This window comes from Pseudoliparis swirei, chromosome 10 (genome assembly GCF_029220125.1).
Source record: "Pseudoliparis swirei isolate HS2019 ecotype Mariana Trench chromosome 10, NWPU_hadal_v1, whole genome shotgun sequence".
Classification (NCBI taxonomy): Eukaryota; Metazoa; Chordata; class Actinopteri; order Perciformes; family Liparidae; genus Pseudoliparis; species Pseudoliparis swirei.
This window is the reverse complement of record NC_079397.1, coordinates 10,236,709-10,253,580: the sequence shown is the minus strand read 5'-3', so window position 1 is coordinate 10,253,580 and position 16,872 is coordinate 10,236,709. Positions and strand designations below refer to the sequence as shown.

Sequence of the window (16,872 nt, the reverse complement as noted above, 5' to 3'; positions counted from 1 at the left end):
CATTAGGTAGCACGAGCCAGCGTAAGCTGTTGGTCACACAGAGAACAAGTGTGGCTGTAGCAGTAAAAGCTAAAAGAGTTTATAGATTTAAGTAAAGGTGCTTTTTATTGCTTATGACGTTATATATATTTAATTGTAAAAATGCATAGTGTGTTTCTTTACATCATCTCGCCAGTTTGGAAAACAATAAACAACAAACAGTAAATAAAGAACATGTAGCTTACTATTTTAGCACCTATAGCTTGAAACTTGTTTCATTTCCTGACATGTTGCGGTTTCTCGGTAAACGTTGTGATGCCAGGCAATTTAAGAATAAAAATGTTGTCAAGAAAATAATTAGGCCTACAACTCAAACACCACCACACAACTATCCACACAATCAGTAGCCGAAAACAGCGCATTACAGTCAGCTTTTATACTTAATGCCTGCAGATGAGATCTTTTTATGGGACTCAAAACTCAAATGTGTTTTATTGTCCTGTAAAATGATTTAGTTTGTTACAATGGCCTCTAAAACAGGAATGTTTGCCAAGCAAAACTGTTCAATCAGTAAAAGAAACAACATTACATTTGTCTTCAGTTTTTGATTTACACCAAAATTGATTTTATATGCAAATGCATTCTTTTCAACCCTCAGCATCACGTTGTTCTCTGAGTCACAGTAGGTCCACATGTTGTTCGCACACACACAAACACACGCACACACACACACACACACCTACTGGTTTGATAGTGGTTTGTGTAACCTGGGGGGGCTCACCGTGGTGGTTTTGACTCGGCCTCCGGGCTGTGTACAAGTCCAGCCAGATTTATTGACTAACAGGTCACAGCCTTCGTCCTCCAAACATGGCACCATCTCGCACCACTGCTTTTTCCGAACAATTCCAGCTGCAGAGAACACAGGAAAAGAGAGAAAGAGCGATTAGAGAGGTGAGAAGAAGAAAAATAGCAGGAATAAACAGACGAAGAGGAGCGAGAGAGGATGATGCAGAGATGTAACGATTAAAATAGAGAGAGTGGGTTGGTGGGACGACAGATGGAGCAAGACAGATGGAGCAAGACAGATATGAGCGAAGATTTAACACGATGGAAAAGGATGGAAAAGGAGCGATTTGAGAAAAAATTTCGAAATACATTTAAATGGAGTTAAAAAAAGATGGAGAGATGTAGAGTGGCAGATTCGAAGAGAGATGAGGAATGCAGGTAGATGAAGAGCAATGAAGTTGAGAGACAATTGAGAGATATGGGAGTGGGGGATGACATTGAAAGATGAGGGGAAAAGGGAGAGAATCAGGCCGATGGAGAGCGATGGAGAGGCCTGCGATCATTCAGGTAAATAAAATCAAACACCACAGATGATTTTTTTGGGTGCAATTTTCCACCCCTTCTTGCATTCTGCAATATGTTAAACTGGATGAAGGATGTCCTTGCTTCTACCACAAGGAACACTAAATAATCCTTTTTACATATACAGATTTAAAGTTCTGACATTTAATGCATCTCATAAGGGTTTATCGTCACATGTTGTAATTTCTACCTTTTTCAATACAAAGCTTGTCTGCTGTATTTTAGTTTCTACATGTCCTCGAACCGGCCCAGGCTTAAGATTATTGGCATTATTTGTACTGTAGGCTTCCCTCATAGACTGAGACATAATGGTAACAATGATTACTGTCGCGGCAATTCACTGTTTCAGTTTGAGAAATGTTGGTGTCGCAGCTTCAATGCAATCTCACAATACAACACATTTATTTGTGATTATTATGTTGGAGAATCTGTACCTTGTAGTTTGTGCTTTGCTCTGTTCTTATAGTTCAGTAGGTACAAGTGCAATGAAATACCTCTTTCTGCCACTTGGGAATGCTAACTTGTGTTTGTTGCCACACATTACCAAGCTAAATATATCTGTCTTTTTCTGATAATCTTTTTTGGATGGTTGAACATATATACAAAACAGTAAGCTCTTTGATTCTGCCGAACATGAGATGACAAAAAAAGACATGTTGTTGGTGGAATCATATAGTCCTACTGCAATAATTCCAGTATCCTCTATAGATAGAATAGATGAGATAGCAGCCAACTACTAAAAGAAAATCTAACATAATTTATTCCTGCAGTGAGAAAAAATGGGGTAGAATGAATCATAAATGAGCATTACCAAATAAAAGAAGAAGAAAAAAAGACGCCAAAGGATGACACATTTACATTAAACGTGTACTTCTTTTTTAACACATCAGCACTAGATGAACAGACAGAATAAAGGCGCTAAGTAAAATATGTAGGACAATCCTCCCAGTGCTTCTTCGTGTATAAAGAAGAAAAAGTGTCTAATCGCTGCCTTGTGTCTGGGGTTGGCTCCCAATTACAAGAGTAAAAACACATGACCACCTGAGTGTGTGTATCAGGGAGACAGAAACGGAAAATAGATAAACTGAGATAAGGAAAGAGAGGAAGGGTGAAGACAAAGTGAAGAACAAGCATACCTAGATAACATTCTTGACCATTACAGAATATGGGCAAGATAAAGAAAGAGAGATACATACATTCATGCTTGTATCCCTATGCATTTATGGATGGGGAATGGCATTCTCTAATGGATAACAGTGGAAACCAGAATGGATTACAGGGAACACATACATCATATTGTCTCTGCCACGATGGGACTCTGCCTCTCTCTATAAAGCACATAGGAATTATGCTCAGTTTTCATAGCTATACATTTTCTTTCAGGGCACCTTCAGTGGCTGTCATAACCTCAAATGTAGATCTTCAGTGAACGCTGTACCGAATGCTAATGTCTGTTCACCACAAACAATATCTGTATATTAATCAATTCATGAAATATGTATAGCTTCTCAAGCAGTACTTTATTAAATATTGAAAGTAGTATGAACACTGTGTCAGCACAGTAAAAGGGGAGCTCAAAATTGACACCAATGTAAAGCATTATTATTGTTGAGTGCATTTTGCTGACATGAAGGTTGAATTACTTGACGCTACTGTAGTTCGCCTCAAGGCTAGCTGCAAAAAACAACAACTATCTAACATGTGTGACTTCAATATTTCACTTCAGGGACAAAGTTACACTTGCAAAAGAATGCAATCTCAAAGAGATACAACATCTGAAAACTATTTAGTGCTGTCAGCAGTATTTTATTTCCTCTAGCTTTCATTCTAGTCATCTAGCCAGTTCTGAACAGATGTCAACAGTTATTGCTGTGAACTCCATCCGGTTTATCGGCTAAACCAAGCGTCGGCTGTCCATTTCTGGTAAATCCTAATGATAAAATAATAAGCATTTATCTGTTGTCTATGTCAGCCATTTGGATTATGGAGTGTGTTACGCTAATGAGTTTGCATCCCTAAAGAGTTTGTAACCTTTCAGGCATTGTAATACCAGAGTTGATAATGTCTGTGACTCTCCCAAACTGACTCTCCCGCTTCATGGATATAGGCCAGATGGGCACGTGAAAAATAATACTAAGGACTCCACCCCAAGCTCCAAATTTTCATTCCTGACACAACTTCCGTCACTTCTCATGTGAACCGCCGATTCGTGAAAAACACGACTGCTTTTGAAAAAAGGTTGTCAGAAAATGTCCCCGGTTGTCCTCATCTGAACGATTGCGTCTCGCTCTACACTTGAGCATTTGCCATCAGATGTGGTTTGGCAACACATCTTACCCTCCCCTCGCCTTGACACCTTTCTCTGACCAGCTTGTCCCTTTGGGCGTCTTTCAGGGATCTGTTGTCTCTCCCCTGCTTTTCTACACACACACATATGCCTTGATGATAAAAGCAGTGATCTTGCCCTCAAAATACATGCTGATGATATTATACTGACCCCAAAAGGTCACAAAGAGCTGTGTTCACAATACAGATGTCATGTAGCTAGAATAAGGATTGATTGCCGTGGCAATCTTCAATAACATAAACAGTATTTTGGTGACACCAGCCAGACCTTTTTCAACACCGACGCACATCCTTTTTAAAGAAGCTATTTTCTTTTTAACATTTAATCACATACTTATTTATTATTTTTTGAAAATCTATCTGTTGTGAGGTTTGTGCCGATGTTTTGTGGGACGTATGCCAGTGTCAAAAACAAATTTCCATTTTATGTAAATGTGAAGGACAAGAGAAGTGTGTTCAATCTGCATCGACAGCCAGCTGTACCTCGGCAACAGCAAGTGTTGTGTTGGGAAGATGACGCAGAGACGGCTTTGTGAAAAAGAGAAGGGAAGCAAGAAAGCCGAAAAGAAAATTAGAGGACATATTGAAAACACGGGAATCGTCGAGGTGAAAGGGAAAAAAAAACCTGCCGGTTGTAATAACCTGAGTTTTGTCAAGAGTTTTTCTTTTTTTCCTCCGTCCTTTTCTTATTTAATCCATTACTGTGAATTCATCACGTTGTCAGCAAGGTCACTTCACTATTCACTAACCGCTTTTGTTTCGCCTCTAAATTACCATCCAGTGGGGTGACCCTCAGCTGATGAAGATGTATTGCGGCGTCAGGTAAATAATCCTAATGAGGGAATGAATGCTATGATGTGTGTGTGTGCTCCACTTGGCATGTGTGTTAGATATGTCATTTATAAGGAATAACAGTAAAACGGCTTTATTGGTGAGGACTCAAGTCTTAATCTTTTACTTTGCAACCGTCTGTCTGCTTTACTTTGAACGCAACTAATCCACAGTTCTACTATGATGACAACTATTGTAGATTATTGTTGTCTACATCTACAAGTCCATGATAGAAGAAGCATCAGGGCAATGAGGTGGAGGCCTAACTAGTCAAAAGTGTGTCGGATGAGGGATTTCACATAATGATTTCACAGTTACCCCGTGTGCAAAATTTTAGCAGTGTTCAGCTTTTTTTCGTTTTAGTATTTTTAGCTCGCAACTTGACACCACTCTTGACGTTGTCATTTCCGGTCGCCCCGGGCAGCTGTTTGGATCAACACACTGTGCACTGAACAGCGGTCAATACAGTTAGCGATTAGCTGGTGAACATAGCGGAGCCTTTAGAACGGTGGTTCTTAACCTTATTGGAGCAACTGAACCCTGCACGCTTCATTAGTGCATCAGCCGAACCCTTCGTAATTGGAAAAATAAAATATGAGTTCTTTAAAACATAGGTATATATTTTATTAGTGGACAAATAAGTGCAAAAAAACGCTGTGTATAAAGAACAAAACGAACAAAACGTGAATTTCACACAAAAACATAACTTAATGAGTTTTAACTGCAAATCAATGTGACTTTTGCTGTTGCCTTTCAGATACGAGGTCAGAAATGTGCGGCTTCACCTGCCACCCTCGTATCATGTTCGCAACAAAGTCTGTTCCTTTTCTTAGTTTTCATGTCTAACATTCTCGAAAAGGATTGGAAAGAATAAAAATGGTGTGTTGCTAAAATGTTGGCAGGCAATTTTTTTACAACCGACAAAAAGGCCCGAAATTTCTTGTGTGAACCGGGCTATGTGTGTGTGTCTTCACCCCTGCCGAACCCCTGAGAGTGACTCACCGAACCCCTAGGGTTCGATCGAGCCCAGGTTGAAAACCACTGCTTTAGAAGCTTAAGATCCACACAGTTTTCTCTGAAGTTGGTGAAGACCAAAACAGAGCCAACAGAGATGAGGCAATGGACATTTGTCACGTGCTTAAAGTTGCTCCATATCTGCTTGACGTGTTAATGGGAAACGGTTTGCTGTCACGTTAGTCATAACAACGGGATCAGATGATGATTGGGTATTGACGGGTTGTTGCGATGCTCACAAGAGGCCAACAATAAATGTGTCCAAAGCTTTTTTCATTTGCACCCTACCTTGATTTGGTCATTGTAAAACATCACATTTTAAAAGGATTTTAAAAGGAAGTCCGTTGTCGACGTGGTCGGCTGTAATTAATGTGGATTTATAGAAGTTATAAAGGATTACAAGGACCCAGTTTCAAAGTCAAATAAAAGTCTCAAAATCCCCCAAAAAACGACACAAACTACTTCTGCAGCATTTTTTTGCGATTCAACCATATGCTCAGTATTTCCCTTAAAACAAATTTCAAAAAATCATGGCCAAATTACACGGTTGAATATAACAGCTCACAGCTCTAGTGACAAATTAAATCCATGTATTTAACACTATTTTGGCAGAGTGGAGGTTTAACATTCAGCTTGGGTGCTTCTTAGGTGGAGTTAATAACCAACTTTTGTATAACATACTTAAAAAAAACATTTTTTCAAGCTGTTTTTTCCCAACTTTAGAGGAAATATAGTAGCTAGATTAATAAATAAAAAAAGATTTGGGATAGTTTAGAAGTTGTAATTGTAAAGCTACTATTTGTTGAAAGATTACAAAAAATGTGTTGCAAGATTACAAAAGGAATTATTCTCAGTTTGTCTTTGTCCTTAGTGGGACTAAAAATGGAAACAATTTTGGACTTTTTTTGCAAACAGGTGACCAGTCCAATCACTGTGATCCACCAAACGAGCAATCAGAAACCGTTCATCCTGTATTCGTCCCATTCGGATTTGCATCACCAGCTCAACTCATCTTCTCCCATCTCTTCTGATAGAGGCTCTATATGTTACCGTTGGGCCACATCGCTCCTGAGCCGGTGGGAGGACGGGGGCTTGTGTTGAAACTTATAAGATTCAAGGTCAATGTGGAAGAAGAAACATCCCTTTAAACACGCTCCCACACATGCAGGCAGCCGAGCGCTAACACGCCGGTTGAGTGTGTGAAAAGGTATCAGTCGTGGTTTGATCAGCAGGAGATATGGCGGAGAGGGGAGAGAACATTATTACACCCTCCACGGGACACTTATCTTACAGCAAATGGTAGATGACACTCATGTCAACAGCCAGCATCTTGGCCTAATAAATTCTGTCTAATGCCATGCCAGGAAAAAGATGTATGTGTGTGTGTGTGTGTGTTTGCACACATTGCAGGCAGGAAGATAGTAAGAACATTAGACGAGAAAGAGAGAAAGAAGACAGATCAGATCTGGTGTAATAAATGCAGTGCGGCACTCTTGTAGAGAGATGCTGCTGAGATAAGAAGAAGTGCGAAGATAATTACAAAGTGTACAGATCAGATATGGCCCTGGCAGGTAGCGGAGTCAGCAGCGTGTGAAGGGCAGCAGATGTCGGACACCACATACTGTACGGTAGGACGACGCTATTTCCTCTTTTAAAGGCCCCAAAAAACGTTCACATCTTAACACATGCTCATGATAATGTGTGCAAGGAGTTATTATGAGCTGGTTGTAAGATGGAGCTCTTACAAAATGCCAACTCGAGAGTTTTTCAACTGTTTGTCAATCCGCCGGCCCACCTTCCCCTCTCTGGCCTCCCCCCACCTTCCCACTAATGGCGAGTCAAATGGCCTTTTAACAAATTCTCCGTGTGTCTTCGTTTCACAAGTGAGTGCTTTGAATGTTCTCATCGTGTAGTTCTTCTTACTTCAAGTGTTTCCCTGCAGCACACGCCTACACACACACACACACACACACACACACACACACACACACACACAAAAGCACTCTTGCCCTCTATTTGTCGCTGCTTTTATTCTGCATGGCACTTCATTTAAATTGGTGTGAATAAGGAAGCCAGCTAAGTAAAACACACACACACACACACGATGTGCAACCATATGAAAACACCCCCCACTGAGACGCAGACACCGAATAATCTCTTTGCGGACATGTCACGCAAAGGAAGTCAAACAAAAGGCGGCTTGGAAAAGGCTCAAGTGAGGAGCCGCTCGGAATCAAAGATGTTCTTTCATCCCGGGGATCCCCTCCCATGTCTCCTTTTACAGTGGCTCTATCTGGATAATTAACTGTACTCTCTGCCCCTAAACCTCAATCGCGCCTGGCAGGAATTAGGAGCAGGCTCAGGGGGAATGTGAGAGGAAGAACCAGAATGCAAAGAAATAAATCCCTGTGCTTTGTAATTAGCCACGAGCTCTCCATCCCCTTCGCTCTCAGCTCATCTCAGATAATTTTCACTTCCCCTCCCTCGCAACCACTGTTAACATCTTTTTCCTTGCCCTATATTTCCATTATTTCCCATCCCCTCTTCATCTCCTCTGTATCTTCTTTCTTCACCTCTCTTTTTCTTGCCCCGTGCCCGTTCCTTTTGCGGTCTATTGCGTCGCCTGATTTTCATGAGATTATTCCACCTGTTTGGCGGCTTTGATGAGCATCCGACACTAAAAGTAGTCAAGGCTCTTTTTTTAAGAAGCCTGAGGGTTTTCTTATGGTTTAGTGAATTTAAGTCCCAAATAGCTCCTCTGCACTCATGAAACTTTAACCTTTTGAAAACCGTAGACCCCTAGGGAGTCTGGGGTCTTCGGACCTGAAATGTTTATATTTTTTCTGTTACTCAGTAACATATAGACTGATATGTACACATCTGAACAAAATATATATATACATTTTTTTTTTTAAGTTAAAAATGTATTAATTATTAAAATAGCCCAAGTGGTTGCAGAGATAAAGCCTTTTTAGTTTAGGTATGCAATTTTTGTAGCAGAGGTCTAAAAAAAGCTTGGTGCTTAAAACGTTAAGAGGCAGAAATAAAGAGATGTCCAGACCTCGGCCCTGTGTCAGTGCACATGAATGTGGGAGTTTCCAGTGTCGTGTATGCAAATATAAAGAGTCACCTAAGTACATGTATTATGCCTCATTCATGCATCTACGCTATTTCAAACATTTCTTTGTAAAGAAAGAAAAAGGAAAACGGGTAATTTGGATTTTCACAACCCAAATCTTCCGCCAAGTTATAACTGCTTCCTCTAAACTGTTTGATGTGCCAAATGATCTTTAATTGGAACAGACAACAACAAGATAAATGCTTTACAACTGGGTTCACAAGACTGAAATTAGAGTTCTGTTGTCAAATTAAAGTTAAAGTCTGCAACGCATTATAGCTCCCTATCTCCCTCTCTGTATTTCCCTCTCTGAGTTCCTTCCTTCCTTCCTTCATCCTTGTCAAATAAAAATGCTAAAATGTGTCTCATCATTTTACCTTATTCCATCCAGACTAATGTTTCATGTTATTACTCCTGATGGTGCCACTGGATCCAATTCTTTAAAGGAAAGGTTCACATTCTTCCAGAGAATAAATTGATAGATTAGTAAACTAGTCACAGGAGGAACTGAGTCATGGCATAAACACTGGGAACAGGAAGAAAGCGAGCGATGCTCTGTCCAACGGTAGAACATTTGCCAATCAGCACTTCGAAAGCTCCCTAATTACCAAGTAGTATCCTAAATGTTAACTCCTTTTTTTGCAAGGCTATGTTGTATACATTATCTGAAGCTCAAGCTGGGAACCTGGAGACTACTTTGATACAAAGCTCAGCACTGTTTGTCAAGTTAGTCGTGGATCAGAATAAAAAAGTCAATCCTCCTGTTATGTTCGTTTCTTACATACAGCCGTAATATTCCCGGGTCAATTTGACCCGGTTAATGTTGAATTACTAACAATTCAATCAGTTTTTAGTGGAATGAAGATACCAGGAGAACGTACTCGTTTTAATGAAAAATACATGTTCAAACTATTTTATTGGTATATTTTAAAAAATCTAGATAGAAATGGCATCCGTCTACCATAACATGTATTTTCTCCTAAATTTTATTTTACACAGGCTTGGTGCTAAATGTAAGCATGGTATATAACTTGAGAATGTCGTTATATAAAGATCACTCTAAATATCACATTAAGGCACCAAAACCAAGAGGAACACATCAAAAACGTTCTTTAAGAGGCACATTTGTCTTGAGATTGAGGGCACTTCTGTTATGGAAACTTCTCCGATACCCGCTAATTGTTTATGTTTCTTTGTTTGTGACTGTGTGTTTTATAAGGCTGTGATTATCCTCGAGGTCACAACAAGTCATTTTCTCCAGTAACGGGGACTAACATCATCACATATGAATACATTTGGGCTCATTAGAGCCACATGAGTCTCAGCCCTCCAGCCGTACCCCAATTTATGCAATTCCAAGACTGTTTCCGGACTCCAGTATGCAGACATATTCAAATGCGTCGTGTTAAAACAGGCGCAAATAATAAAATCAAGATTATTATTCCCCACACTACAGGATTAGCATAGAGTGGACATGTAGAGGGGAGACTCCTCTCTTCGGTAGCCAGAGAACACTTTGAAGGAAAGGGTCCAGTGACCCATTCGATAATTCTGACATCCAATTCTGATATATTTTGATATAAACAGATTAAAAAATATATTTATCATTATTATGAAAAGACTGAGACTCATGGCACGAACCCTTTGGTGTCCCATTTACCACATTTCTGCTTCCAGGTACAATGTGCTATTCCTGCATACTATTTACGCTAGGTGTACAACTGGCAGGTTTCGTGGCGTGTCATTGCTCTGGGCTTGTCTTTCTTCTGTGTGTGTGTGTGTGCCTGTGTGTGTGTGTGTGTGTGTGTGTACAGGCCACTAGGTACCGCTGATATCGTTCATTCGCAGATGTGCTCTGACATTTCCTCACAGCTGAACGCCAACAGCAGCCGTCTGATTTGTGGACGTACGAACACATTATGCATGTGTGTGTGTGTGTCCAACAGACGCACGCACACAAAGGAGGAGCGCCAGAAGGCACCGTGAGCCAGAGGAGGAAATGTCAACGCGAACAGGAGTCTGTGGGAGAGAGATCATTTCACACCGGTGTCCACGGAGACACCGGCAGTGAATGGTAGACCCCTGGCAGCGGGAGGCACGCTTGAAGACACACATTCACCTGCTCACAACCCCTGAACACACAAGTTTATGCATTGCATTTGGTTTAGAGAAGCACATAAATAAGGAAGTTAGAGGGATCAGAAACCCACATAATAGACACGGAAAAAAACACTGACTTCAACAGCAGACACATTCACAAGTACATGAACACACACATGTACACAACATATATGCACAAAGCAGACGTCCATACATACCGAGGTACTCCTATAACTGCCCGAGCACAAGCACACACACACACACACACACACACATACATCATTCGAAGTCATACAGGCACAATATTTAGATTTTTTGTTGAAAACATGGCTGTTATCTGTTTGTTTATTGTTCTTATGATATCGTTATTGATTTATTCTATGTTTATTGGTATGCAAAACCAAAGTGAAAACTACAGCCCGTCGCCATATCAAAAGACTGAACTGCCCTCTGACAGAGGCAACTTAATATCAACAACAACAACAACAACGACGACGAAAACCACTGTTCGGTTTTACTGCCATTATCAGCAGCGGAGTAAACAAGCCGCGAGCGAAGACGTTCGACAAATGGTCACGCGCGGCGGCGCGATGGTACAGGGCCGTAACGTCGGGTTGCGACGGCGACGCGGCCGACGGTAACGACGGCGACTGCGTTGACGTTGATGATAAATGACACGGTGACGTATTTGGATTAAAGTAGAACAACGCCTTCCGGCTGCAAACAGAAATAAACACGGCGACATAATTAGTTCCTATAGTATTCCTGTCGTTAACTGCTCATGTGCGCACTGATGAGAGTAAGGTGTGTGTGTGTGTGTGTTAATGTAAGTCAATGCTTGCTCCTGGGAGCGAGCTTTAGGGTCTGTTAATAAAGAGTCTGTAGAGCTGCTGGACGCCCGGACCCTCAAGACACCCCTCTCCCTTTCTGGATGTTGATGATTCTTGTCTATTTAGCCTTATTGACCTCTACATTCAAACTAATCCGCTTTAAATTATGCATAACCTTTTACTTGGCAGAGCTCCCCATAAATCTGCGTATTCCCTGTTTGCTCCCTTACAAAGCCTGCTAAACAAATTCCATTAAGCAAAACAGCAGTACAGCGTGAATGATAATTCAACTCGGTACAGTTCCCAAAGCAGATAAGAGCATAATCATTGCTGTTATGTGTAAGGCAGCTCATAAAATACGATTCGGTTTCACTCGAATCCGGTGAGTGCTGATTATTTTGGGGTCATTCAATTTTTTGTGTGAGTACTCGGCAATGAGTGTGACCCTGTTTATGTATCCACGTCTGTTGTTGGATACGCAGATACACACAGCGGGAATTTACAAAAGAAACAACCACCTCTGTACTGAAAGGTAGATAAACATGAAAGGACACTGAATAGATATTGCAGAAAGAAAAAAATAGAAATACTTATTTATTTTAATTAGTTAAAAAGGCCCTCCTAGTATGATATCTTTAGAGCCTCCACTAGACCTTGAGAAACATGTGCCACACTCTACCCCTTATATCTAACATCGTAGCACTGAGTCGGTACACATTGTATCACAATAATAATTTAATGAGGCCTGGAGAAGAAAAAGAAAGCATATGGTGTAATCTAATCAAAAGCTTTACAAAATGATGCATATTCTAATGCCCTTCATCTTGTCTGTTTTCTTCGTCTTCTTTTGGTACAAATGTATTCATAAAAATAATATCGTGGTTCTATTAGCTAATTTACGGCAGAACAACTTTGCAGTTCATCATGCAGGATGAGGATACACTTCTAGTTTCAGGGGAGGAAAAGCTGAAGGACCCTTCTCTTCTTTAAAAAAAAGAAGACGACCCTCCTTTCAGCAAGAAGAATGTATCCACGAGCCTTCCCTATTGTAACCCCCCCCCCCCCCCCCATAGCAGGATTGTCATAACAAATTAAAATAATCTCTCTCAATCACCACCATTCAATCCTGACCAACAAGAATGGTCATGGTTACGCTTGTTTTGATATATTTGCATTGTGTGCGGGACGTTTCTGTCCGTCAGCCTTTTTGGGCAATAAGTGTGTTGGCCTCATGCGTGCCCGAAAAAAATTCATGAAAATACACCCGATAGAGTGAACCCGCGGGTCGACCTTTAAGGTTTATACTTTTTAGGGATGTGAGTGCTTGTATCTGATGACTCATGCAGAAAATCTGTCTTTGATCGAAACTTACTCTATTTGGTTTGCATTGAAAATCTGAGCTAGATGCCCCAAAAAAATGATTCAGTGTCTAAAATATTCATAAAACATATGTATTATAGATCATCCCAAACATTGTTTCAAGCTTCTCACTCTGCCTGAAGCTTGTGGAGTCACTTTCAGGGCGGCCAGAGTGAGAGAGGCTCGGCGCCGCTCTCTGCCTTCAGGTTCTCTCTCTGCCACCAGAACTCGTTTACTATTCAACCCGTATGGTAATGTGATAATTAGAGCAAGAAATAAAAATAAAACAGTAATGGCATATGAGATGTTTTGAGTCAAAACACTTCTCCACTTAAGATCATTATCTTGGTTGAATTAGTTTTTTTCTTCTTCCTTTTTAAGAAGTTTGGGCACATAATAATTTGATTTGGTAAAATAACCTGCAGCAGCAATGAAACTAAATATCATCAGGAACCCGGCTCAACAAAATATCATCACACAGAAGGTTATGTGGTGAGAAATAAAAAGGTTGTTGCCGCATTGTTGGTAGTTTACTCCTCTTGAACTTTATTTATTGCATTTTAAGTGAGGTTTACATCATAAACCGTCGTTTAGATATTGTCTTTTTTACTCAAAGAGAACATTTTCCATTTCTTTTGCTGAAATATTGCTTATTGACGAGTGACGAATGCTCCTTTGAATGTGTGTACTTGTATTTAAAATGTAGTTTTGTTAGTTGTAATTTTAAGAGGACCAGTTATCATCTTTCATTAGCCCAAACTGACTGTGTGTAAAAATAATATCTTTCCAAGAGTGTACCTTTTTTGAATTTTCATTTCATTTTTTAAGGCCCTTTTCTTCCTTTAATACCAAAGACACTTTTATTTATTCCAACGGTTGCTCATATTAGCAAAGGTCAAGGAAGGAAAGCCCTCACAGGTGTTGTTATTTAAAAAAGAGCAGCCTTCAATCACCTGAGAAGGAACATCATTCGTTTGCCAATAGAGAGACTCGTAACACTCTGAGCGGACGATAAATCAATGAAAATACATATTTTAGAAGTTTAGAAGTTGACACGACACGACGTAGTGGCTCAAAAACCGACTGTGGCACGTCCAGTGTGCGCCAGGTGTCTTTATTGTGTACGCGTGTGTGCATTTCAAAGGATAAACGCTCCGAATACATAACTGTCCTGATGCTCCGGATTTCCAAGACCTCTCTCCATTAAGCGTGAGCGATAACAGGGACCCAGCTGTGCTTTCTGCCACCACCGCAAGGACACGGAAGACAGAGAGAGAGAGAGAGAGAGAAAGGGGGGGGGGAGAGAGAGGGAGAGAGGTTGAGCTGACCCCTCCTCCCCCATTCCCCCCTCCCCTAGCGGTCTTGACCCAGTTACGACGGTTCTGTGACTGATAACCGATGCAGAGGCCGTCAGACGAGCTTTATTGAGACAATAAATGAGCCGGGACTCCAGTTGCACGGCAAGGAACATTAGTTATGTATTTAGAGAACCGCTTGGCCGAGCTCGGTATCCATCCCCGTCCCTTTCCTGGCTCTCCTTCGCCACCTAGTCGCCGCGTCCCTCTCCAGTGATGTCTGATGTCATTTCCTCCCATCCTGTCATGGCAGCCGCACCGGGAAGCAATCTTCTCAACCTCCGCCTCACTCGTTGGCCAGAAAAGTGCTGAGTTACAGATCAAAATCTGCCAATCTGCCTTTACTCTTGATTCTATCTTTTTTTTATGGCAAGTTTAGATTAACTTCGGAACTTTCCTCTCACCCCATTTTGATGCATTTCTTTTACGTCATTGTCTTTGTGCTGCAGGTAATGTTGCTCGGGAGGTGTCGAGCCAAAATGATTCATCAGGCTATAGGCAATTTATATATATATATATATATATATACAGATATAAATATATATATATATTGATATATATATATATATATATCAATATATATAGATACTCAAGTACTGAGTTACAGTAACATGTTGATGCATTTTACAGTAATCACTTATTGGCCAATAGTCCTGTTTTCTGTATATTTGTGTTAGATTTATTTTCGGTAATTTAAGTGATCTCCCAAATTAAATCAACATTATTTCAATTGTGTGTGTGTGTGTGGGGGGGGGGGGGGGGGGCGTAGGTGGGAGGAACACAAAACTGGACTATTTCACCCAGTCCTGTGTAAAACGGCCAATAAAGTAATCCCCTTTGCAGGCGCCTATCGATGGTAATGAGCGGTGTTACGAAGACACGGAAGAATAGACTGATGATTACGAGGCTTATGAATTATTTCATACCCGCAGACATCATGAGATACACCAATAATTATAGTAATTAGAACTACTCGACACACACTAATGTTGTCCTATAATTACATTTCACAATTAATTTAGGGTGAAAAGAACTCCCTTTCTTGTTCCCTCACTGTGTATGTGCACGTGTGTATGTGTGTGTGTGTGTTTGTCTTGCATGTGTGTGTGTTTGTGGGCACTGTATTTAGTAAGTGTGGCGGGAGGCTCAGAGTTTTTAACCTCGACATTTCCAAGGATCAGTGAGGATCAAGAGCAAAAGGTCAGGGAAACAATAACCTCCGGCTTGTTGCGAGGCTTCGGCACAGGAAGTCTGCCTGTGGCTCCGCCTTCGATCGCCTGACACCTTTACAGCATCTCCGCCGCCTGCGTGTGGACGCACGGCGGACTGGCAGACATTGGGGATGTTGTGACCCGGACATCTTCTCCGTGTTCAACGAGCTAGGTCCATTTTTGGTTTGTGAGAGTTTTGAGCAAGAAAAAGAGGGGGGGGGGAGGCCATTACCGACGGTGTACTAGCGCCTCTCTCTTCTTTCCAGACCTTTTTCTCCTTCACAATCCCCTTTGTTTGTAATTGTGCGTGGAGCCCAGGGTGTGAGTGCTTGACACGACAACAGCGAGTACTTCTGAGGGGGCGTTCTGAGGCCTGGAGAGCTGTCAGTTAGCGCCTAGGGCCAATGGTAATCCTCGGAGATCCAGCCATTATGAGGTCCATCATGTGGGGGCATTGTGCACCCCGGATGTAAACAACAAATCGATAGCCTCATTTGTCATTTGGTTTGGAAGGAAACAAGTTTTTTGGGGTTGGGGTGGGGGCGGGGGATCCACGTTTCCAAACCAAATGAACCGATCAATCTCAACTCCCTCCTGGGGGCCTCCCTGCAAGCGAACAAGGTGGGGAAGGTTTTTAGAAAATAACTCCTTTTCTTTTCCCTGCTTCTTATCTTCTCTCCTTGCTCGTCTCTTTTTTTCCGCCGTCGCTAATATTCGCCGTGCCTCGAAAGCATCTTTCCATCCTGTGTTTTCCCGTCTGCGAGTTTATCTCCTGCTCCCGTCTCTCTACGACACCTCCCGCGTTGGTTTCCTGTGTTGCATTTGTACGGAGGAGGAGGAGGAGGAGGAGAAAGAGTGGAGAGGAGAATGGTTTCTACTGTTCCGCACTGATGCTATTTTGTGTTTAAGTGGGGGGGGGGGGCAGAATGTTCCTGCCAGAGTGCTGCTGATGCTGAACGGGCCTGGCAGGTGGATTATACCTTGTACCGCTTTGTCCCTGGACAAATTTAAAGGCGGCCCCAACAACCCGGCACCATGGGAGAATGTAGGTACAAGGGAGACTCTGTGTGTCTCTGTCTCTTCACTCCTTCTTTTCATTCTCTCTTTTTCTCCCCGAGGGCACGCAACTTTTAGCACAACTTCTGAGATGGATATCTTTTCTCTTTTTCCACGAAATTTCACTTCCTCTCGAACTGGGACATGTGACATGCGTGTAGAAAATAAAGGAGCAACACTCTTTACTCTGTTCTGAGCTCCTGCTTATCTCTCATAAGAGCCACGCAGCATTCATATGAATATGAGAGTGACGAGCACAGGTAGAAGCCAACATGCTCTTCAGACACAAGAGCCGTGCATCACGT

General features: G+C 41.5%; 1 protein-coding gene across 2 annotated transcripts in view; it reads right to left on the bottom strand.

Annotated features, from left to right (window-relative positions):
* LOC130200660 (chemokine-like protein TAFA-5) overlaps positions 1-16,872 on the bottom strand; it is a 148,921-nt gene that overhangs the window by 14,124 nt on the left and 117,925 nt on the right. For both annotated transcript variants that reach the window (XM_056425115.1, XM_056425116.1), the window contains exon 3: positions 761-888. In XM_056425115.1, coding sequence (XP_056281090.1) covers positions 761-888 — 128 coding nt within the window. The remainder of the gene's footprint in view (positions 1-760; positions 889-16,872) is intronic.